Source organism: Oncorhynchus mykiss, chromosome 25 (genome assembly GCF_057628025.1).
Source record: "Oncorhynchus mykiss isolate SJ-2025 chromosome 25, ASM5762802v1, whole genome shotgun sequence".
In the NCBI taxonomy this organism is placed as follows: Eukaryota; Metazoa; Chordata; class Actinopteri; order Salmoniformes; family Salmonidae; genus Oncorhynchus; species Oncorhynchus mykiss.
Genome location: NC_143046.1, coordinates 12,920,542 through 12,948,146, shown reverse-complemented (window position 1 = coordinate 12,948,146; position 27,605 = coordinate 12,920,542). Strand labels below are relative to the sequence as shown.

Here is a 27,605-nt window from a genome sequence, read left to right as displayed (position 1 = left end):
TACAACACAGTATTACAACCTCTTCCCCACGCTCTACAACACAGTATTACAACCTCTTCCCCACGCTCTACAACACAGTATTACAACCTCTTCCCCACGCTCTACAACACAGTATTACAACCTCTTCCCCACGCTCTACAGCAGTATTACAACCTCTTCCCCACGCTCTACAGCAGTATTACAACCTCTTCCCCACGCTCTACAGCAGTATTACAACCTCTTCCCCACGCTCTACAACATAGTATTACAACCTCTTCCCCACGCTCTACAGCAGTATTACAACCTCTTCCCCACGCTCTACAACACAGTATTACAACCTCTTCCCCACGCTCTACAACACAGTATTACAACCTCTTCCCCACGCTCTACAACACAGTATTACAACCTCTTCCCCACGCTCTACAACACAGTATTACAACCTCTTCCCCACGCTCTACAACACAGTATTACAACCTCTTCCCCACGCTCTACAACAAAGTATTACAACCTCTTCCCCACGCTCTACAACACAGTATTACAACCTCTTCCCCACGCTCTACAACACAGTATTACAACCTCTTCCCCACGCTCTACAACACAGTATTACAACCTCTTCCCCACGCTCTACAACACAGTATTACAACCTCTTCCCCACGCTCTACAACACAGTATTACAACCTCTTCCCCACGCTCTACAACACAGTATTACAACCTCTTCCCCACGCTCTACAACACAGTATTACAACCTCTTCCCCACGCTCTACAACACAGTATTACAACCTCTTCCCCACGCTCTACAACACAGTATTACAACCTCTTCCCCGCGCTCTACAACACAGTATTACAACCTCTTCCCCACGCTCTACAACACAGTATTACAACCTCTTCCCCGCGCTCTACAACACAGTATTACAACCTCTTCCCCACGCTCTACAACACAGTATTACAACCTCTTCCCCGCGCTCTACAACACAGTATTACAACCTCTTCCCCGCGCTCTACAACACAGTATTACAACCTCTTCCCCACGCTCTACAACACAGTATTACAACCTCTTCCCCGCGCTCTACAACACAGTATTACAACCTCTTCCCCACGCTCTACAACACAGTATTATAACCTCTTCCCCACGCTCTACAACACAGTATTATAACCTCTTCCCCACGCTCTACAACACAGTATTACAACCTCTTCCCCACGCTCTACAACACAGTATTACAACCTCTTCCCCACGCTCTACAACACAGTATTACAACCTCTTCCCCACGCTCTACAACACAGTATTACAACCTCTTCCCCACGCTCTACAACACAGTATTACAACCTCTTCCCCGCGCTCTACAACACAGTATTACAATCTCTTCCCCACGCTCTACAACAGTATTACAACCTCTTCCCCACGCTCTACAACACAGTATTACAACCTCTTCCCCACGCTCTACAACACAGTATTACAACCTCTTCCCCACGCTCTACAACACAGTATTACAACCTCTTCCCCACGCTCTACAACAGTATTACAACCTCTTCCCCGCGCTCTACAACACAGTATTACAACCTCTTCCCCACGCTCTACAACACAGTATTACAACCTCTTCCCCGCGCTCTACAACACAGTATTACAACCTCTTCCCCACGCTCTACAACACAGTATTACAACCTCTTCCCCACGCTCTACAGCAGTATTACAACCTCTTCCCCACGCTCTACAGCAGTATTACAACCTCTTCCCCACGCTCTACAACACAGTATTACAACCTCTTCCCCACGCTCTACAACACAGTATTACAACCTCTTCCCCACGCTCTACAGCAGTATTACAACCTCTTCCCCACGCTCTACAGCAGTATTACAACCTCTTCCCCACGCTCTACAGCAGTATTACAACCTCTTCCCCACGCTCTACAGCAGTATTACAACCTCTTCCCCACGCTCTACAACAGTATTACAACCTCTTCCCCACGCTCTACAACAGTATTACAACCTCTTCCCCACGCTCTACAACACAGTATTACAACCTCTTCCCCACGCTCTACAACAGTATTACAACCTCTTCCCCGCGCTCTACAACACAGTATTACAACCTCTTCCCCGCGCTCTACAACACAGTATTACAACCTCTTCCCCGCGCTCTACAACACAGTATTACAACCTCTTCCCCACGCTCTACAACACAGTATTACAACCTCTTCCCCACGCTCTACAGCAGTATTACAACCTCTTCCCCACGCTCTACAGCAGTATTACAACCTCTTCCCCACGCTCTACAACACAGTATTACAACCTCTTCCCCACGCTCTACAACACAGTATTACAACCTCTTCCCCACGCTCTACAGCAGTATTACAACCTCTTCCCCACGCTCTACAGCAGTATTACAACCTCTTCCCCACGCTCTACAGCAGTATTACAACCTCTTCCCCACGCTCTACAGCAGTATTACAACCTCTTCCCCACGCTCTACAACACAGTATTACAACCTCTTCCCCACGCTCTACAACAGTATTACAACCTCTTCCCCACGCTCTACAACACAGTATTACAACCTCTTCCCCACGCTCTACAGCAGTATTACAACCTCTTCCCCACGCTCTACAGCAGTATTACAACCTCTTCCCCACGCTCTACAGCAGTATTACAACCTCTTCCCCGCGCTCTACAACACAGTATTACAACCTCTTCCCCGCGCTCTACAACACAGTATTACAACCTCTTCCCCGCGCTCTACAACACAGTATTACAACCTCTTCCCCGCGCTCTACAACACAGTATTATAACCTCTTCCCCACGCTCTACAACACAGTATTACATCCTCCCCCACGCTCTACAACACAGTATTACAACCTCTTCCCCACGCTCTACAACACAGTATTACAACCTCTTCCCCACGCTCTACAACACAGTATTATAACCTCTTCCCCACGCTCTACAACACAGTATTACAACCTCTTCCCCACGCTCTACAACACAGTATTACAACCTCTTCCCCACGCTCTACAACACAGTATTACAACCTCTTCCCCGCGCTCTACAACACAGTATTACAACCTCTTCCCCGCGCTCTACAACACAGTATTACAACCTCTTCCCCGCGCTCTACAACACAGTATTACAACCTCTTCCCCGCGCTCTACAACACAGTATTACAACCTCTTCCCCACGCTCTACAGCAGTATTACAACCTCTTCCCCGCGCTCTACAACACAGTATTACAACCTCTTCCCCGCGCTCTACAACACAGTATTACAACCTCTTCCCCACGCTCTACAGCAGTATTACAACCTCTTCCCCACGCTCTACAGCAGTATTACAACCTCTTCCCCACGCTCTACAACATAGTATTACAACCTCTTCCCCACGCTCTACAGCAGTATTACAACCTCTTCCCCACGCTCTACAGCAGTATTACAACCTCTTCCCCACGCTCTACAGCAGTATTACAACCTCTTCCCCACGCTCTACAACACAGTATTACAACCTCTTCCCCACTCTCTACAACAGTATTACAACCTCTTCCCCACGCTCTACAACACAGTATTACAACCTCTTCCCCACGCTCTACAGCAGTATTACAACCTCTTCCCCACGCTCTACAACACAGTATTACAACCTCTTCCCCACGCTCTACAACACAGTATTACAACCTCTTCCCCGCGCTCTACAACACAGTATTACAACCTCTTCCCCGCGCTCTACAACACAGTATTACAACCTCTTCCCCGCGCTCTACAACACAGTATTACAACCTCTTCCCCACGCTCTACAACACAGTATTACAACCTCTTCCCCACGCTCTACAACAGTATTACAACCTCTTCCCCACGCTCTACAACACAGTATTACAACCTCTTCCCCACGCTCTACAGCAGTATTACAACCTCTTCCCCACGCTCTACAGCAGTATTACAACCTCTTCCCCACGCTCTACAGCAGTATTACAACCTCTTCCCCGCGCTCTACAACACAGTATTACAACCTCTTCCCCGCGCTCTACAACACAGTATTACAACCTCTTCCCCGCGCTCTACAACACAGTATTACAACCTCTTCCCCGCGCTCTACAACACAGTATTATAACCTCTTCCCCACGCTCTACAACACAGTATTACATCCTCCCCCACGCTCTACAACACAGTATTACAACCTCTTCCCCACGCTCTACAACACAGTATTACAACCTCTTCCCCACGCTCTACAACACAGTATTATAACCTCTTCCCCACGCTCTACAACACAGTATTACAACCTCTTCCCCACGCTCTACAACACAGTATTACAACCTCTTCCCCACGCTCTACAACACAGTATTACAACCTCTTCCCCGCGCTCTACAACACAGTATTACAACCTCTTCCCCGCGCTCTACAACACAGTATTACAACCTCTTCCCCACGCTCTACAACACAGTATTACAACCTCTTCCCCGCGCTCTACAACACAGTATTACAACCTCTTCCCCACGCTCTACAGCAGTATTACAACCTCTTCCCCGCGCTCTACAACACAGTATTACAACCTCTTCCCCGCGCTCTACAACACAGTATTACAACCTCTTCCCCGCGCTCTACAGCAGTATTACAACCTCTTCCCCACGCTCTACAGCAGTATTACAACCTCTTCCCCACGCTCTACAACATAGTATTACAACCTCTTCCCCACGCTCTACAGCAGTATTACAACCTCTTCCCCACGCTCTACAGCAGTATTACAACCTCTTCCCCACGCTCTACAGCAGTATTACAACCTCTTCCCCACGCTCTACAACACAGTATTACAACCTCTTCCCCACTCTCTACAACAGTATTACAACCTCTTCCCCACGCTCTACAACACAGTATTACAACCTCTTCCCCACGCTCTACAGCAGTATTACAACCTCTTCCCCACGCTCTACAACACAGTATTACAACCTCTTCCCCACGCTCTACAACACAGTATTACAACCTCTTCCCCGCGCTCTACAACACAGTATTACAACCTCTTCCCCGCGCTCTACAACACAGTATTACAACCTCTTCCCCGCGCTCTACAACACAGTATTACAACCTCTTCCCCGCGCTCTACAACACAGTATTACAACCTCTTCCCCGCGCTCTACAACACAGTATTACAACCTCTTCCCCGCGCTCTACAACACAGTATTACAACCTCTTCCCCGCGCTCTACAACACAGTATTACAACCTCTTCCCCGCGCTCTACAACACAGTATTACAACCTCTTCCCCACGCTCTACAGCAGTATTACAACCTCTTCCCCGCGCTCTACAACACAGTATTACAACCTCTTCCCGCGCTCTACAACACAGTATTACAACCTCTTCCCCACGCTCTACAACATAGTATTACAACCTCTTCCCCACGCTCTACAGCAGTATTACAACCTCTTCCCCACGCTCTACAGCAGTATTACAACCTCTTCCCCACGCTCTACAGCAGTATTACAACCTCTTCCCCACGCTCTACAGCAGTATTACAACCTCTTCCCCACGCTCTACAACACAGTATTACAACCTCTTCCCCACGCTCTACAGCAGTATTACAACCTCTTCCCCACGCTCTACAGCAGTATTACAACCTCTTCCCCACGCTCTACAACATAGTATTACAACCTCTTCCCCACGCTCTACAGCAGTATTACAACCTCTTCCCCACGCTCTACAGCAGTATTACAACCTCTTCCCCACGCTCTACAGCAGTATTACAACCTCTTCCCCACGCTCTACAGCAGTATTACAACCTCTTCCCCACGCTCTACAACACAGTATTACAACCTCTTCCCCACGCTCTACAGCAGTATTACAACCTCTTCCCCACGCTCTACAGCAGTATTACAACCTCTTCCCCACGCTCTACAACGCAGTATTACAACCTCTTCCCCACGCTCTACAACATAGTATTACAACCTCTTCCCCACGCTCTACAGCAGTATTACAACCTCTTCCCCACGCTCTACAGCAGTATTACAACCTCTTCCCCACGCTCTACAGCAGTATTACAACCTCTTCCCCACGCTCTACAACACAGTATTACAACCTCTTCCCCACGCTCTACAGCAGTATTACAACCTCTTCCCCACGCTCTACAGCAGTATTACAACCTCTTCCCCACGCTCTACAACACAGTATTACAACCTCTTCCCCACGCTCTACAACACAGTATTACAACCTCTTCCCCACGCTCTACAGCAGTATTACAACCTCTTCCCCACGCTCTACAGCAGTATTACAACCTCTTCCCCACGCTCTACAGCAGTATTACAACCTCTTCCCCACGCTCTACAACAGTATTACAACCTCTTCCCCACGCTCTACAACACAGTATTACAACCTCTTCCCCACGCTCTACAGCAGTATTACAACCTCTTCCCCACGCTCTACAGCAGTATTACAACCTCTTCCCCACGCTCTACAACATAGTATTACAACCTCTTCCCCACGCTCTACAGCAGTATTACAACCTCTTCCCCACGCTCTACAGCAGTATTACAACCTCTTCCCCACGCTCTACAACATAGTATTACAACCTCTTCCCCACGCTCTACAGCAGTATTACAACCTCTTCCCCACGCTCTACAGCAGTATTACAACCTCTTCCCCACGCTCTACAGCAGTATTACAACCTCTTCCCCACGCTCTACAGCAGTATTACAACCTCTTCCCCACGCTCTACAGCAGTATTACAACCTCTTCCCCACGCTCTACAACACAGTATTACAACCTCTTCCCCACGCTCTACAACACAGTATTACAACCTCTTCCCCACGCTCTACAGCAGTATTACAACCTCTTCCCCACGCTCTACAACACAGTATTACAACCTCTTCCCCACGCTCTACAACACAGTATTACAACCTCTTCCCCACGCTCTACAACACAGTATTACAACCTCTTCCCCACGCTCTACAACACAGTATTACAACCTCTTCCCCACGCTCTACAGCAGTATTACAACCTCTTCCCCACGCTCTACAACACAGTATTACAACCTCTTCCCCACGCTCTACAGCAGTATTACAACCTCTTCCCCACGCTCTACAGCAGTATTACAACCTCTTCCCCACGCTCTAGAACATAGTATTACAACCTCTTCCCCACGCTCTACAGCAGTATTACAACCTCTTCCCCTCGCTCTACAGCAGTATTACAACCTCTTCCCCACGCTCTACAACACAGTATTACAACCTCTTCCCCACGCTCTACAACACAGTATTACAACCTCTTCCCCACGCTCTACAACACAGTATTACAACCTCTTCCCCACGCTCTACAACACAGTATTACAACCTCTTCCCCACGCTCTACAACACAGTATTACAACCTCTTCCCCACGCTCTACAGCAGTATTACAACCTCTTCCCCACGCTCTACAACACAGTATTACAACCTCTTCCCCGCGCTCTACAACACAGTATTACAACCTCTTCCCCGCGCTCTACAACACAGTATTACAACCTCTTCCCCACGCTCTACAACACAGTATTATAACCTCTTCCCCACGCTCTACAACACAGTATTACAACCTCTTCCCCACGCTCTACAACACAGTATTACAACCTCTTCCCCACGCTCTACAACACAGTATTACAACCTCTTCCCCACGCTCTACAACACAGTATTACAACCTCTTCCCCGCGCTCTACAACACAGTATTACAACCTCTTCCCCGCGCTCTACAACACAGTATTACAACCTCTTCCCCACGCTCTACAACACAGTATTACAACCTCTTCCCCGCGCTCTACAACACAGTATTACAACCTCTTCCCCGCGCTCTACAACACAGTATTACAACCTCTTCCCCGCGCTCTACAACACAGTATTATAACCTCTTCCCCACGCTCTACAACACAGTATTACAACCTCTTCCCCACGCTCTACAGCAGTATTACAACCTCTTCCCCACGCTCTACAGCAGTATTACAACCTCTTCCCCACGCTCTACAACACAGTATTACAACCTCTTCCCCACGCTCTACAACACAGTATTACAACCTCTTCCCCACGCTCTACAACACAGTATTACAACCTCTTCCCCACGCTCTACAACACAGTATTACAACCTCTTCCCCACGCTCTACAGCAGTATTACAACCTCTTCCCCACGCTCTACAGCAGTATTACAACCTCTTCCCCGCGCTCTACAACACAGTATTACAACCTCTTCCCCGCGCTCTACAACACAGTATTACAACCTCTTCCCCGCGCTCTACAACACAGTATTACAACCTCTTCCCCGCGCTCTACAACACAGTATTACAACCTCTTCCCCGCGCTCTACAACACAGTATTACAACCTCTTCCCCGCGCTCTACAGCAGTATTACAACCTCTTCCCCGCGCTCTACAACACAGTATTACAACCTCTTCCCGCGCTCTACAACACAGTATTACAACCTCTTCCCCGCGCTCTACAACACAGTATTACAACCTCTTCCCCGCGCTCTACAACACAGTATTACAACCTCTTCCCCGCGCTCTACAACACAGTATTACAACCTCTTCCCCGCGCTCTACAACACAGTATTACAACCTCTTCCCCGCGCTCTACAACAGTATTACAACCTCTTCCCCACGCTCTACAGCAGTATTACAACCTCTTCCCCACGCTCTACAACACAGTATTACAACCTCTTCCCCACGCTCTACAGCAGTATTACAACCTCTTCCCCACGCTCTACAACACAGTATTACAACCTCTTCCCTACGCTCTACAGCAGTATTACAACCTCTTCCCCACGCTCTACAACACAGTATTACAACCTCTTCCCCACGATCTACAACAGTATTACAACCTCTTCCCCACGCTCTACAACACAGTATTACAACCTCTTCCCCGCGCTCTACAACACAGTATTACAACCTCTTCCCCGCGCTCTACAGCAGTATTACAACCTCTTCCCCACGCTCTACAACACAGTATTACAACCTCTTCCCCACGCTCTACAGCAGTATTACAACCTCTTCCCCACGCTCTACAACACAGTATTACAACCTCTTCCCCACGCTCTACAACACAGTATTACAACCTCTTCCCCACGCTCTACAACACAGTATTACAACCTCTTCCCCACGCTCTACAGCAGTATTACAACCTCTTCCCCACGCTCTACAACACAGTATTACAACCTCTTCCCCGCGCTCTACAACACAGTATTACAACCTCTTCCCCACGCTCTACAACACAGTATTACAACCTCTTCCCCACGCTCTACAACACAGTATTACAACCTCTTCCCCACGCTCTACAACACAGTATTATAACCTCTTCCCCACGCTCTACAACACAGTATTACAACCTCTTCCCCACGCTCTACAACACAGTATTACAACCTCTTCCCCGCGCTCTACAACACAGTATTACAACCTCTTCCCCGCGCTCTACAACACAGTATTACAACCTCTTCCCCGCGCTCTACAACACAGTATTACAACCTCTTCCCCGCGCTCTACAACACAGTATTACAACCTCTTCCCCGCGCTCTACAGCAGTATTACAACCTCTTCCCCACGCTCTACAACATAGTATTACAACCTCTTCCCCACGCTCTACAGCAGTATTACAACCTCTTCCCCACGCTCTACAGCAGTATTACAACCTCTTCCCCACGCTCTACAGCAGTATTACAACCTCTTCCCCACGCTCTACAGCAGTATTACAACCTCTTCCCCACGCTCTACAACACAGTATTACAACCTCTTCCCCACGCTCTACAGCAGTATTACAACCTCTTCCCCACGCTCTACAGCAGTATTACAACCTCTTCCCCGCGCTCTACAACACAGTATTACAACCTCTTCCCCGCGCTCTACAACACAGTATTACAACCTCTTCCCCGCGCTCTACAACACAGTATTACAACCTCTTCCCCGCGCTCTACAACACAGTATTACAACCTCTTCCCCGCGCTCTACAACACAGTATTACAACCTCTTCCCCGCGCTCTACAGCAGTATTACAACCTCTTCCCCGCGCTCTACAACACAGTATTACAACCTCTTCCCGCGCTCTACAACACAGTATTACAACCTCTTCCCCGCGCTCTACAACACAGTATTACAACCTCTTCCCCGCGCTCTACAACACAGTATTACAACCTCTTCCCCGCGCTCTACAACACAGTATTACAACCTCTTCCCCACGCTCTACAGCAGTATTACAACCTCTTCCCCACGCTCTACAACACAGTATTACAACCTCTTCCCCACGCTCTACAACACAGTATTACAACCTCTTCCCCACGCTCTACAACACAGTATTACAACCTCTTCCCCACGCTCTACAGCAGTATTACAACCTCTTCCCCACGCTCTACAACACAGTATTACAACCTCTTCCCCGCGCTCTACAACACAGTATTACAACCTCTTCCCCACGCTCTACAACACAGTATTACAACCTCTTCCCCACGCTCTACAACACAGTATTACAACCTCTTCCCCACGCTCTACAACACAGTATTATAACCTCTTCCCCACGCTCTACAACACAGTATTACAACCTCTTCCCCACGCTCTACAACACAGTATTACAACCTCTTCCCCACGCTCTACAACACAGTATTACAACATCTTCCCCGCGCTCTACAACACAGTATTACAACCTCTTCCCCGCGCTCTACAACACAGTATTACAACCTCTTCCCCGCGCTCTACAACACAGTATTACAACCTCTTCCCCGCGCTCTACAACACAGTATTACAACCTCTTCCCCGCGCTCTACAACACAGTATTACAACCTCTTCCCCGCGCTCTACAACACAGTATTACAACCTCTTCCCCGCGCTCTACAACACAGTATTACAACCTCTTCCCCGCGCTCTACAGCAGTATTACAACCTCTTCCCCGCGCTCTACAACACAGTATTACAACCTCTTCCCGCGCTCTACAACACAGTATTACAACCTCTTCCCCGCGCTCTACAACACAGTATTACAACCTCTTCCCCGCGCTCTACAACACAGTATTACAACCTCTTCCCCGCGCTCTACAACACAGTATTACAACCTCTTCCCCACGCTCTACAGCAGTATTACAACCTCTTCCCCACGCTCTACAACACAGTATTACAACCTCTTCCCCACGCTCTACAACACAGTATTACAACCTCTTCCCCACGCTCTACAACACAGTATTACAACCTCTTCCCCACGCTCTACAGCAGTATTACAACCTCTTCCCCACGCTCTACAACACAGTATTACAACCTCTTCCCCGCGCTCTACAACACAGTATTACAACCTCTTCCCCACGCTCTACAACACAGTATTACAACCTCTTCCCCACGCTCTACAACACAGTATTACAACCTCTTCCCCACGCTCTACAACACAGTATTATAACCTCTTCCCCACGCTCTACAACACAGTATTACAACCTCTTCCCCACGCTCTACAACACAGTATTACAACCTCTTCCCCGCGCTCTACAACACAGTATTACAACCTCTTCCCCGCGCTCTACAACACAGTATTACAACCTCTTCCCCGCGCTCTACAACACAGTATTACAACCTCTTCCCCGCGCTCTACAACACAGTATTACAACCTCTTCCCCACGCTCTACAGCAGTATTACAACCTCTTCCCCACGCTCTACAACATAGTATTACAACCTCTTCCCCACGCTCTACAGCAGTATTACAACCTCTTCCCCACGCTCTACAGCAGTATTACAACCTCTTCCCCACGCTCTACAGCAGTATTACAACCTCTTCCCCACGCTCTACAACACAGTATTACAACCTCTTCCCCACGCTCTACAGCAGTATTACAACCTCTTCCCCACGCTCTACAGCAGTATTACAACCTCTTCCCCACGCTCTAGAACATAGTATTACAACCTCTTCCCCACGCTCTAGAACATAGTATTACAACCTCTTCCCCACGCTCTACAGCAGTATTACAACCTCTTCCCCACGCTCTACAGCAGTATTACAACCTCTTCCCCACGCTCTACAACACAGTATTACAACCTCTTCCCCACGCTCTACAACACAGTATTACAACCTCTTCCCCACGCTCTACAACACAGTATTACAACCTCTTCCCCACGCTCTACAACACAGTATTACAACCTCTTCCCCACGCTCTACAACACAGTATTACAACCTCTTCCCCACGCTCTACAGCAGTATTACAACCTCTTCCCCACGCTCTACAACACAGTATTACAACCTCTTCCCCGCGCTCTACAACACAGTATTACAACCTCTTCCCCGCGCTCTACAACACAGTATTACAACCTCTTCCCCGCGCTCTACAACACAGTATTACAACCTCTTCCCCGCGCTCTACAACACAGTATTACAACCTCTTCCCCGCGCTCTACAACACAGTATTACAACCTCTTCCCCGCGCTCTACAACACAGTATTACAACCTCTTCCCCACGCTCTACAGCAGTATTACAACCTCTTCCCCACGCTCTACAACATAGTATTACAACCTCTTCCCCACGCTCTACAGCAGTATTACAACCTCTTCCCCACGCTCTACAGCAGTATTACAACCTCTTCCCCACGCTCTACAGCAGTATTACAACCTCTTCCCCACGCTCTACAACACAGTATTACAACCTCTTCCCCACGCTCTACAGCAGTATTACAACCTCTTCCCCACGCTCTACAGCAGTATTACAACCTCTTCCCCACGCTCTAGAACATAGTATTACAACCTCTTCCCCACGCTCTAGAACATAGTATTACAACCTCTTCCCCACGCTCTACAGCAGTATTACAACCTCTTCCCCACGCTCTACAGCAGTATTACAACCTCTTCCCCACGCTCTACAGCAGTATTACAACCTCTTCCCCACGCTCTACAACACAGTATTACAACCTCTTCCCCACGCTCTACAACACAGTATTACAACCTCTTCCCCACGCTCTACAACACAGTATTACAACCTCTTCCCCACGCTCTACAACACAGTATTACAACCTCTTCCCCACGCTCTACAACACAGTATTACAACCTCTTCCCCACGCTCTACAGCAGTATTACAACCTCTTCCCCACGCTCTACAACACAGTATTACAACCTCTTCCCCGCGCTCTACAACACAGTATTACAACCTCTTCCCCGCGCTCTACAACACAGTATTACAACCTCTTCCCCGCGCTCTACAACACAGTATTATAACCTCTTCCCCACGCTCTACAACACAGTATTACAACCTCTTCCCCACGCTCTACAACACAGTATTACAACCTCTTCCCCGCGCTCTACAGCAGTATTACAACCTCTTCCCCGCGCTCTACAACACAGTATTACAACCTCTTCCCGCGCTCTACAACACAGTATTACAACCTCTTCCCCGCGCTCTACAACACAGTATTACAACCTCTTCCCCGCGCTCTACAACACAGTATTACAACCTCTTCCCCGCGCTCTACAACACAGTATTACAACCTCTTCCCCACGCTCTACAGCAGTATTACAACCTCTTCCCCACGCTCTACAACACAGTATTACAACCTCTTCCCCACGCTCTACAACACAGTATTACAACCTCTTCCCCACGCTCTACAACACAGTATTACAACCTCTTCCCCACGCTCTACAGCAGTATTACAACCTCTTCCCCACGCTCTACAACACAGTATTACAACCTCTTCCCCGCGCTCTACAACACAGTATTACAACCTCTTCCCCACGCTCTACAACACAGTATTACAACCTCTTCCCCACGCTCTACAACACAGTATTACAACCTCTTCCCCACGCTCTACAGCAGTATTACAACCTCTTCCCCACGCTCTACAACACAGTATTACAACCTCTTCCCCGCGCTCTACAACACAGTATTACAACCTCTTCCCCGCGCTCTACAACACAGTATTACAACCTCTTCCCCACGCTCTACAACACAGTATTACAACCTCTTCCCCACGCTCTACAACACAGTATTATAACCTCTTCCCCACGCTCTACAACACAGTATTACAACCTCTTCCCCACGCTCTACAACACAGTATTACAACCTCTTCCCCGCGCTCTACAACACAGTATTACAACCTCTTCCCCGCGCTCTACAACACAGTATTACAACCTCTTCCCCGCGCTCTACAACACAGTATTACAACCTCTTCCCCGCGCTCTACAACACAGTATTACAACCTCTTCCCCGCGCTCTACAACACAGTATTACAACCTCTTCCCCGCGCTCTACAACACAGTATTACAACCTCTTCCCCGCGCTCTACAGCAGTATTACAACCTCTTCCCCGCGCTCTACAACACAGTATTACAACCTCTTCCCGCGCTCTACAACACAGTATTACAACCTCTTCCCCGCGCTCTACAACACAGTATTACAACCTCTTCCCCGCGCTCTACAACACAGTATTACAACCTCTTCCCCGCGCTCTACAACACAGTATTACAACCTCTTCCCCACGCTCTACAGCAGTATTACAACCTCTTCCCCACGCTCTACAACACAGTATTACAACCTCTTCCCCACGCTCTACAACACAGTATTACAACCTCTTCCCCACGCTCTACAACACAGTATTACAACCTCTTCCCCACGCTCTACAGCAGTATTACAACCTCTTCCCCACGCTCTACAACACAGTATTACAACCTCTTCCCCGCGCTCTACAACACAGTATTACAACCTCTTCCCCACGCTCTACAACACAGTATTACAACCTCTTCCCCACGCTCTACAACACAGTATTACAACCTCTTCCCCACGCTCTACAACACAGTATTATAACCTCTTCCCCACGCTCTACAACACAGTATTACAACCTCTTCCCCACGCTCTACAACACAGTATTACAACCTCTTCCCCGCGCTCTACAACACAGTATTACAACCTCTTCCCCGCGCTCTACAACACAGTATTACAACCTCTTCCCCGCGCTCTACAACACAGTATTACAACCTCTTCCCCGCGCTCTACAACACAGTATTACAACCTCTTCCCCACGCTCTACAGCAGTATTACAACCTCTTCCCCACGCTCTACAACATAGTATTACAACCTCTTCCCCACGCTCTACAGCAGTATTACAACCTCTTCCCCACGCTCTACAGCAGTATTACAACCTCTTCCCCACGCTCTACAGCAGTATTACAACCTCTTCCCCACGCTCTACAACACAGTATTACAACCTCTTCCCCACGCTCTACAGCAGTATTACAACCTCTTCCCCACGCTCTACAGCAGTATTACAACCTCTTCCCCACGCTCTAGAACATAGTATTACAACCTCTTCCCCACGCTCTAGAACATAGTATTACAACCTCTTCCCCACGCTCTACAGCAGTATTACAACCTCTTCCCCACGCTCTACAGCAGTATTACAACCTCTTCCCCACGCTCTACAACACAGTATTACAACCTCTTCCCCACGCTCTACAACACAGTATTACAACCTCTTCCCCACGCTCTACAACACAGTATTACAACCTCTTCCCCACGCTCTACAACACAGTATTACAACCTCTTCCCCACGCTCTACAACACAGTATTACAACCTCTTCCCCACGCTCTACAGCAGTATTACAACCTCTTCCCCACGCTCTACAACACAGTATTACAACCTCTTCCCCGCGCTCTACAACACAGTATTACAACCTCTTCCCCGCGCTCTACAACACAGTATTACAACCTCTTCCCCGCGCTCTACAACACAGTATTATAACCTCTTCCCCACGCTCTACAACACAGTATTACAACCTCTTCCCCACGCTCTACAACACAGTATTACAACCTCTTCCCCACGCTCTACAACACAGTATTACAACCTCTTCCCCACGCTCTACAACACAGTATTACAACCTCTTCCCCACGCTCTACAACACAGTATTACAACCTCTTCCCCGCGCTCTACAACACAGTATTACAACCTCTTCCCCGCGCTCTACAACACAGTATTACAACCTCTTCCCCACGCTCTACAACACAGTATTACAACCTCTTCCCCGCGCTCTACAACACAGTATTACAACCTCTTCCCCACGCTCTACAACACAGTATTACAACCTCTTCCCCACGCTCTACAACACAGTATTATAACCTCTTCCCCACGCTCTACAACACAGTATTACAACCTCTTCCCCACGCTCTACAGCAGTATTACAACCTCTTCCCCACGCTCTACAGCAGTATTACAACCTCTTCCCCACGCTCTACAACACAGTATTACAACCTCTTCCCCACGCTCTACAACACAGTATTACAACCTCTTCCCCACGCTCTACAACACAGTATTACAACCTCTTCCCCACGCTCTACAACACAGTATTACAACCTCTTCCCCACGCTCTACAGCAGTATTACAACCTCTTCCCCACGCTCTACAGCAGTATTACAACCTCTTCCCCGCGCTCTACAACACAGTATTACAACCTCTTCCCCGCGCTCTACAACACAGTATTACAACCTCTTCCCCGCGCTCTACAACACAGTATTACAACCTCTTCCCCGCGCTCTACAACACAGTATTACAACCTCTTCCCCGCGCTCTACAACACAGTATTACAACCTCTTCCCCGCGCTCTACAGCAGTATTACAACCTCTTCCCCGCGCTCTACAACACAGTATTACAACCTCTTCCCGCGCTCTACAACACAGTATTACAACCTCTTCCCCGCGCTCTACAACACAGTATTACAACCTCTTCCCCGCGCTCTACAACACAGTATTACAACCTCTTCCCCACGCTCTACAACACAGTATTACAACCTCTTCCCCACGCTCTACAACACAGTATTACAACCTCTTCCCCACGCTCTACAACACAGTATTACAACCTCTTCCCCACGCTCTACAACACAGTATTACAACCTCTTCCCCGCGCTCTACAACACAGTATTACAACCTCTTCCCCGCGCTCTACAACACAGTATTACAACCTCTTCCCCACGCTCTACAACACAGTATTACAACCTCTTCCCCGCGCTCTACAACACAGTATTACAACCTCTTCCCCACGCTCTACAACACAGTATTACAACCTCTTCCCCACGCTCTACAACACAGTATTATAACCTCTTCCCCACGCTCTACAACACAGTATTACAACCTCTTCCCCACGCTCTACAGCAGTATTACAACCTCTTCCCCACGCTCTACAGCAGTATTACAACCTCTTCCCCACGCTCTACAACACAGTATTACAACCTCTTCCCCACGCTCTACAACACAGTATTACAACCTCTTCCCCACGCTCTACAACACAGTATTACAACCTCTTCCCCACGCTCTACAACACAGTATTACAACCTCTTCCCCACGCTCTACAGCAGTATTACAACCTCTTCCCCACGCTCTACAGCAGTATTACAACCTCTTCCCCGCGCTCTACAACACAGTATTACAACCTCTTCCCCGCGCTCTACAACACAGTATTACAACCTCTTCCCCGCGCTCTACAACACAGTATTACAACCTCTTCCCCGCGCTCTACAACACAGTATTACAACCTCTTCCCCGCGCTCTACAACACAGTATTACAACCTCTTCCCCGCGCTCTACAGCAGTATTACAACCTCTTCCCCGCGCTCTACAACACAGTATTACAACCTCTTCCCGCGCTCTACAACACAGTATTACAACCTCTTCCCCGCGCTCTACAACACAGTATTACAACCTCTTCCCCGCGCTCTACAACACAGTATTACAACCTCTTCCCCGCGCTCTACAACACAGTATTACAACCTCTTCCCCGCGCTCTACAACACAGTATTACAACCTCTTCCCCACGCTCTACAACAGTATTACAACCTCTTCCCCACGCTCTACAACACAGTATTACAACCTCTTCCCCACGCTCTACAACACAGTATTACAACCTCTTCCCCACGCTCTACAGCAGTATTACAACCTCTTCCCCACGCTCTACAACACAGTATTACAACCTCTTCCCTACGCTCTACAGCAGTATTACAACCTCTTCCCCACGCTCTACAACACAGTATTACAACCTCTTCCCCACGATCTACAACAGTATTACAACCTCTTCCCCACGCTCTACAACACAGTATTACAACCTCTTCCCCGCGCTCTACAGCAGTATTACAACCTCTTCCCCACGCTCTACAACACAGTATTACAACCTCTTCCCCACGCTCTACAGCAGTATTACAACCTCTTCCCCACGCTCTACAACACAGTATTACAACCTCTTCCCCACGCTCTACAACACAGTATTACAACCTCTTCCCCACGCTCTACAACACAGTATTACAACCTCTTCCCCACGCTCTACAGCAGTATTACAACCTCTTCCCCACGCTCTACAACACAGTATTACAACCTCTTCCCCGCGCTCTACAACACAGTATTACAACCTCTTCCCCGCGCTCTACAACACAGTATTACAACCTCTTCCCCACGCTCTACAACACAGTATTACAACCTCTTCCCCACGCTCTACAACACAGTATTATAACCTCTTCCCCACGCTCTACAACACAGTATTACAACCTCTTCCCCACGCTCTACAACACAGTATTACAACCTCTTCCCCGCGCTCTACAACACAGTATTACAACCTCTTCCCCGCGCTCTACAACACAGTATTACAACCTCTTCCCCGCGCTCTACAACACAGTATTACAACCTCTTCCCCGCGCTCTACAACACAGTATTACAACCTCTTCCCCACGCTCTACAGCAGTATTACAACCTCTTCCCCACGCTCTACAGCAGTATTACAACCTCTTCCCCACGCTCTACAACACAGTATTACAACCTCTTCCCCACGCTCTACAGCAGTATTACAACCTCTTCCCCACGCTCTACAGCAGTATTACAACCTCTTCCCCACGCTCTACAACATAGTATTACAACCTCTTCCCCACGCTCTACAGCAGTATTACAACCTCTTCCCCACGCTCTACAGCAGTATTACAACCTCTTCCCCACGCTCTACAGCAGTATTACAACCTCTTCCCCACGCTCTACAGCAGTATTACAACCTCTTCCCCACGCTCTACAACACAGTATTACAACCTCTTCCCCACGCTCTACAGCAGTATTACAACCTCTTCCCCACGCTCTACAGCAGTATTACAACCTCTTCCCCACGCTCTACAACATAGTATTACAACCTCTTCCCCACGCTCTACAGCAGTATTACAACCTCTTCCCCACGCTCTACAACAGTATTACAACCTCTTCCCCACGCTCTACAACACAGTATTACAACCTCTTCCCCACGCTCTACAACACAGTATTACAACCTCTTCCCCACGCTCTACAGCAGTATTACAACCTCTTCCCCACGCTCTACAACACAGTATTACAACCTCTTCCCCACGCTCTACAACACAGTATTACAACCTCTTCCCCACGCTCTACAACACAGTATTACAACCTCTTCCCCACGCTCTACAACACAGTATTACAACCTCTTCCCCACGCTCTACAGCAGTATTACAACCTCTTCCCCACGCTCTACAGCAGTATTACAACCTCTTCCCCACGCTCTACAACAGTATTACAACCTCTTCCCCACGCTCTACAACACAGTATTACAACCTCTTCCCCACGCTCTACAGCAGTATTACAACCTCTTCCCCACGCTCTACAACAGTATTACAACCTCTTCCCCACGCTCTACAACACAGTATTACAACCTCTTCCCCACGCTCTACAGCAGTATTACAACCTCTTCCCCACGCTCTACAGCAGTATTACAACCTCTTCCCCACGCTCTACAACATAGTATTACAACCTCTTCCCCACGCTCTACAGCAGTATTACAACCTCTTCCCCACGCTCTACAACAGTATTACAACCTCTTCCCCACGCTCTACAACAGTATTACAACCTCTTCCCCACGCTCTACAACACAGTATTACAACCTCTTCCCCACGCTCTACAGCAGTATTACAACCTCTTCCCCACGCTCTACAACACAGTATTACAACCTCTTCCCCACGCTCTACAACACAGTATTACAACCTCTTCCCCACGCTCTACAACACAGTATTACAACCTCTTCCCCACGCTCTACAACACAGTATTACAACCTCTTCCCCACGCTCTACAACACAGTATTACAACCTCTTCCCCACGCTCTACAACACAGTATTACAACCTCTTCCCCACGCTCTACAGCAGTATTACAACCTCTTCCCCACGCTCTACAACAGTATTACAACCTCTTCCCCACGCTCTACAACACAGTATTACAACCTCTTCCCCACGCTCTACAGCAGTATTACAACCTCTTCCCCACGCTCTACAGCAGTATTACAACCTCTTCCCCACGCTCTACAACATAGTATTACAACCTCTTCCCCACGCTCTACAGCAGTATTACAACCTCTTCCCCACGCTCTACAGCAGTATTACAACCTCTTCCCCACGCTCTACAACACAGTATTACAACCTCTTCCCCACGCTCTACAACAGTATTACAACCTCTTCCCCACGCTCTACAACACAGTATTACAACCTCTTCCCCACGCTCTACAGCAGTATTACAACCTCTTCCCCACACTCTACAACACAGTATTACAACCTCTTCCCCACGCTCTACAACACAGTATTACAACCTCTTCCCCACGCTCTACAACACAGTATTACAACCTCTTCCCCACGCTCTACAGCAGTATTACAACCTCTTCCCCACGCTCTACAACACAGTATTACAACCTCTTCCCCGCGCTCTACAACACAGTATTACAACCTCTTCCCCGCGCTCTACAACACAGTATTACAACCTCTTCCCCACGCTCTACAACACAGTATTACAACCTCTTCCCCACGCTCTACAACACAGTATTACAACCTCTTCCCCACGCTCTACAACACAGTATTACAACCTCTTCCCCACGCTCTACAACACAGTATTACAACCTCTTCCCCACGCTCTACAACACAGTATTACAACCTCTTCCCCACGCTCTACAACACAGTATTACAACCTCTTCCCCACGCTCTACAGCAGTATTACAACCTCTTCCCCACGCTCTACAGCAGTATTACAACCTCTTCCCCACGCTCTACAACATAGTATTACAACCTCTTCCCCACGCTCTACAACACAGTATTACAACCTCTTCCCCACGCTCTACAACACAGTATTACAACCTCTTCCCCACGCTCTACAACACAGTATTACAACCTCTTCCCCACGCTCTACAACACAGTATTACAACCTCTTCCCCACGCTCTACAGCAGTATTACAACCTCTTCCCCACGCTCTACAGCAGTATTACAACCTCTTCCCCACGCTCTACAACACAGTATTACAACCTCTTCCCCGCGCTCTACAACACAGTATTACAACCTCTTCCCCGCGCTCTACAACACAGTATTACAACCTCTTCCCCGCGCTCTACAACACAGTATTACAACCTCTTCCCCGCGCTCTACAACACAGTATTACAACCTCTTCCCCGCGCTCTACAACACAGTATTACAACCTCTTCCCCGCGCTCTACAACACAGTATTACAACCTCTTCCCCGCGCTCTACAGCAGTATTACAACCTCTTCCCCGCGCTCTACAGCAGTATTACAACCTCTTCCCCGCGCTCTACAACACAGTATTACAACCTCTTCCCCGCGCTCTACAACACAGTATTACAACCTCTTCCCCGCGCTCTACAACACAGTATTACAACCTCTTCCCCACGCTCTACAGCAGTATTACAACCTCTTCCCCGCGCTCTACAACACAGTATTACAACCTCTTCCCGCGCTCTACAACACAGTATTACAACCTCTTCCCCGCGCTCTACAACACAGTATTACAACCTCTTCCCCGCGCTCTACAACACAGTATTACAACCTCTTCCCCGCGCTCTACAACACAGTATTACAACCTCTTCCCCACGCTCTACAACACAGTATTACAACCTCTTCCCCACGCTCTACAACAGTATTACAACCTCTTCCCCGCGCTCTACAACACAGTATTACAACCTCTTCCCCGCGCTCTACAACACAGTATTACAACCTCTTCCCCGCGCTCTACAGCAGTATTACAACCTCTTCCCCACGCTCTACAACACAGTATTACAACCTCTTCCCCACGCTCTACAGCAGTATTACAACCTCTTCCCCACGCTCTACAACACAGTATTACAACCTCTTCCCCACGATCTACAACAGTATTACAACCTCTTCCCCACGCTCTACAACACAGTATTACAACCTCTTCCCCGCGCTCTACAACACAGTATTACAACCTCTTCCCCGCGCTCTACAGCAGTATTACAACCTCTTCCCCACGCTCTACAACACAGTATTACAACCTCTTCCCCACGCTCTACAGCAGTATTACAACCTCTTCCCCACGCTCTACAACACAGTATTACAACCTCTTCCCCACGCTCTACAACACAGTATTACAACCTCTTCCCCGCGCTCTACAACACAGTATTACAACCTCTTCCCCGCGCTCTACAACACAGTATTACAACCTCTTCCCCGCGCTCTACAACACAGTATTACAACCTCTTCCCCGCGCTCTACAACACAGTATTACAACCTCTTCCCCGCGCTCTACAACACAGTATTACAACCTCTTCCCCGCGCTCTACAACACAGTATTACAACCTCTTCCCCGCGCTCTACAGCAGTATTACAACCTCTTCCCCGCGCTCTACAGCAGTATTACAACCTCTTCCCCGCGCTCTACAACACAGTATTACAACCTCTTCCCCGCGCTCTACAACACAGTATTACAACCTCTTCCCCGCGCTCTACAACACAGTATTACAACCTCTTCCCCACGCTCTACAGCAGTATTACAACCTCTTCCCCGCGCTCTACAACACAGTATTACAACCTCTTCCCGCGCTCTACAACACAGTATTACAACCTCTTCCCCGCGCTCTACAACACAGTATTACAACCTCTTCCCCGCGCTCTACAACACAGTATTACAACCTCTTCCCCGCGCTCTACAACACAGTATTACAACCTCTTCCCCACGCTCTACAACAGTATTACAACCTCTTCCCCGCGCTCTACAACACAGTATTACAACCTCTTCCCCGCGCTCTACAACACAGTATTACAACCTCTTCCCCGCGCTCTACAGCAGTATTACAACCTCTTCCCCACGCTCTACAACACAGTATTACAACCTCTTCCCCACGCTCTACAGCAGTATTACAACCTCTTCCCCACGCTCTACAACACAGTATTACAACCTCTTCCCCACGATCTACAACAGTATTACAACCTCTTCCCCACGCTCTACAACACAGTATTACAACCTCTTCCCCGCGCTCTACAACACAGTATTACAACCTCTTCCCCGCGCTCTACAGCAGTATTACAACCTCTTCCCCACGCTCTACAACACAGTATTACAACCTCTTCCCCACGCTCTACAGCAGTATTACAACCTCTTCCCCACGCTCTACAACACAGTATTACAACCTCTTCCCCACGCTCTACAACACAGTATTACAACCTCTTCCCCACGCTCTACAACACAGTATTACAACCTCTTCCCCACGCTCTACAACACAGTATTACAACCTCTTCCCCACGCTCTACAACACAGTATTACAACCTCTTCCCCACGCTCTACAACACAGTATTACAACCTCTTCCCCACGCTCTACAACACAGTATTACAACCTCTTCCCCACGCTCTACAACACAGTATTACAACCTCTTCCCCACGCTCTACAACACAGTATTACAACCTCTTCCCCACGCTCTACAACACAGTATTACAACCTCTTCCCCACGCTCTACAACACAGTATTACAACCTCTTCCCCACGCTCTACAACACAGTATTACAACCTCTTCCCCACGCTCTACAACACAGTATTACAACCTCTTCCCCACGCTCTACAACACAGTATTACAACCTCTTCCCCACGCTCTACAACACAGTATTACAACCTCTTCCCCACGCTCTACAACACAGTATTACAACCTCTTCCCCACGCTCTACAACACAGTATTACAACCTCTTCCCCACGCTCTACAACACAGTATTACAACCTCTTCCCCACGCTCTACAACACAGTATTACAACCTCTTCCCCACGCTCTACAACACAGTATTACAACCTCTTCCCCACGCTCTACAACACAGTATTACAACCTCTTCCCCGCGCTCTACAACACAGTATTACAACCTCTTCCCCGCGCTCTACAACACAGTATTACAACCTCTTCCCCGCGCTCTACAACACAGTATTACAACCTCTTCCCCGCGCTCTACAACACAGTATTACAACCTCTTCCCCGCGCTCTACAACACAGTATTACAACCTCTTCCCCGCGCTCTACAACACAGTATTACAACCTCTTCCCCGCGCTCTACAACACAGTATTACAACCTCTTCCCCGCGCTCTACAACACAGTATTACAACCTCTTCCCCGCGCTCTACAACACAGTATTACAACCTCTTCCCCGCGCTCTACAACACAGTATTACAACCTCTTCCCCGCGCTCTACAACACAGTATTACAACCTCTTCCCCGCGCTCTACAACACAGTATTACAACCTCTTCCCCGCGCTCTACAACACAGTATTACAACCTCTTCCCCGCGCTCTACAACACAGTATTACAACCTCTTCCCCGCGCTCTACAACACAGTATTACAACCTCTTCCCCGCGCTCTACAACACAGTATTACAACCTCTTCCCCGCGCTCTACAACACAGTATTACAACCTCTTCCCCACGCTCTACAACACAGTATTACAACCTCTTCCCCAAGCTACTGTCTCTGGCCATATTAGTAAGCATTATGCTGTTTAACCCTTTATTGATTTCTCTCCCATCCCAGGGGGGTAAGAAGGGGAAGAAGGTGACAGGAGAGAAGGGTAAAGGAGCAGGGAGGATGAACGGCCACTACCAGGAGAATGGCATGGAGAACCTAATGCTGTTTGAGGTTGTCAAGATGGGCAAGAGCGCCATGCAGGTGTGTGTGTGTGTGTATGTATATACAGTGCCTTGCGAAAGTATTCGGCCCCTTGAACTTTGCGACCTTTTGCCACATTTCAGGCTTCAAACATAAAGATATAAAACTGTATTTTTTTGTGAAGAATCAACAACAAGTGGGACACAATCATGAAGTGGAATGACATTTATTGGATATTTCAAACTTTTTTAACAAATCAAAAACTGAAAAATTGGGCGTGCAAATTTATTCAGCCCCCTTAAGTTAATACTTTGTAGCGCCACCTTTTGCTGCGATTACAGCTGTAAGTCGCTTGGGGTATGTCTCTATCAGTTTTGCACATCGAGAGACTGACATTTTTTCCCAGTCCTCCTTGCAAAACAACTCGAGCTCAGTGAGGTTGGATGGAGAGCATTTGTGAACAGCAGTTTTCAGTTCTTTCCACAGATTCTCGATTGGATTCAGGTCTGGACTTTGACTTGGCCATTCTAACACCTGGATATGTTTATTTTTGAACCATTCCATTGTAGATTTTGCTTTATGTTTTGGATCATTGTCTTGTTGGAAGACAAATCTCCGTCCCAGTCTCAGGTCTATTGCAGACTCCATCAGGTTTTCTTCCAGAATGGTCCTGTATTTGGCTCCATCCATCTTCCCATCAATTTTAACCATCTTCCCTGTCCCTGCTGAAGAAAAGCAGGCCCAAACCATGATGCTGCCACCACCATGTTTGACAGTGGGGATGGTGTGTTCAGCTGTGTTGCTTTTACGCCAAACATAAAGTTTTGCATTGTTGCCAAAAAAGTTCAATTTTGGTTTCATCTGACCAGAGCACCTTCTTCCACATGTTTGGTGTGTCTCCCAGGTGGCTTATGGCAAACTTTAAACGACACTTTTTATGGATATCTTTAAGAAATGGCTTTCTTCTTGCCACTCTTCCATAAAGGCCAGATTTGTGCAATATACGACTGATTGTTGTCCTATGGACAGAGTCTCCCACCTCAGCTGTAGATCTCTGCAGTTTATCCAGAGTGATCATGGGCCTCTTGGCTGCATCTCTGATCAGTCTTCTCCTTGTATGAGCTGAAAGTTTAGAGGGACGGCCAGGTCTTGGTAGATTTGCAGTGGTCTGATACTCCTTCCATTTCACTATTATCGCTTGCACAGTGCTCCTTGGGATGTTTAAAGCTTGGGAAATCTTTTTGTATCCAAATCTGGCTTTAAACTTCTTCACAACAGTATCTCGGACCTGCCTGGTGTGTTCCTTGTTCTTCATGATGCCCTCTGCGCTTTTAACGGACCTCTGAGACTATCACAGTGCAGGTGCATTTATACGGAGACTTGATTACACACAGGTGGATTGTATTTATCATCATTAGTCATTTAGGTCAACATTGGATCATTCAGAGATCCTCACTGAACTTCTGGAGAGAGTTTGCTGCACTGAAAGTAAAGGGGCTGAATAATTTTGCACGCCCAATTTTTCAGTTTTTGATTTGTTAAAAAAGTTTGAAATATCCAATAAATGTCGTTCCACTTCATGATTGTGTCCCACTTGTTGTTGATTCTTCACAAAAAAATACAGTTTTATATCTTTATGTTTGAAGCTTGAAATGTGGCAAAAGGTCGCAAAGTTCAAGGGGGCCGAATACTTTCGCAAGGCACTGTGTGTGTATATATATATATATATATAACAATGAATGAGAGCCTACACACAGAACTGGCTAGGTCCTTTAACAGGCCAATAGTTTATTTGATTATCTAATGACCAGATCAGCTTTATTGGAGTTAAACCTCTGGTACTGTTTTAGTTGTACTTATTGTCTCTCTCTGCTGTTTGTCCTGGCTCCAGTCTGTGGTGGATGACTGGATTGAGGCATATAAAACTGACAGGGACATGGCTCTGCTAGACCTGATCAACTTCTTCATCCAGTGTTCTGGCTGTAAAGGAGTGGTCAGTGGAGAGATGTTCCGGAACATGCAGAACTCTGAGATCATCAGGAGGATGACAGAGGAGTTTGACGAGGTAGGTTTTGTGTGTGTGTGTGTGTGTGTGAGACGTGGTAGGTGCGTCACTCTGGGTTGAAGTTTAGTCTTGTCACCTGAAATGTACCAGCTGATTGCTTCAAGTTGTTTTAAATATCATTACCCTCTCTTTGAGTTGCATGCAATAGTGAAGCCATAACTCCCATAAACCTCTCTCTCTCCACCCTCCTCCTCCCCCTCTATAGGACAGCGGAGACTACCCTCTGACCATGGCAGGTCCGCTGTGGAAGAAGTTTAAGGGTAGTTTCTGTGAGTTCATTGCTGTCTTGGTGAGACAGTGTCAGTACAGCATCATCTATGACGAGTACCTCATGGACACGGTCATATCGCTCCTCACCGGACTGTCGGACTCACAGGTCCGAGCCTTCAGGCACACCAGCACACTGGCAGGTAAGGGAGAGAGAATGGGTGTGGTCAGGGGATATGTCTGTCTGTATTGGTCGTTTATTTCCATCTTCCCTGGGCACACGGGTACGCTGATTAACTGTGTGTGTGTGTGTAGCTATGAAACTGATGACAGCCCTGGTGAATGTAGCTCTGAACCTGAGCATCAACATGGACAACACACAGCGGCAGTACGAGACAGAGAGAAACAAGATGGTCGCTAAGAGAGCCAACGACCGGCTGGAGCTACTGCTGCAGAAACGCAAAGAGGTGAGAGGGATGAGGTCAGTGTTAGGCTCCTCCTGGGTTGGTGGTAAGGGTTAGGCTCCTCCTGGGTTGGTGGTAAGGG

General features: G+C 48.1%; 1 protein-coding gene across 1 annotated transcript in view; it reads left to right on the top strand.

The window, feature by feature from the left end:
* The window catches only part of LOC110510766 (cohesin subunit SA-2), a 57,267-nt gene that overhangs the window by 5,723 nt on the left and 23,939 nt on the right, over positions 1 to 27,605 (top strand). The window contains exons 4-7 of the mRNA XM_036969625.2: positions 24,713 to 24,847; positions 26,679 to 26,852; positions 27,058 to 27,262; positions 27,375 to 27,526. Coding sequence (XP_036825520.1) covers positions 24,713 to 24,847; positions 26,679 to 26,852; positions 27,058 to 27,262; positions 27,375 to 27,526 — 666 coding nt within the window. The remainder of the gene's footprint in view (positions 1 to 24,712; positions 24,848 to 26,678; positions 26,853 to 27,057; positions 27,263 to 27,374; positions 27,527 to 27,605) is intronic.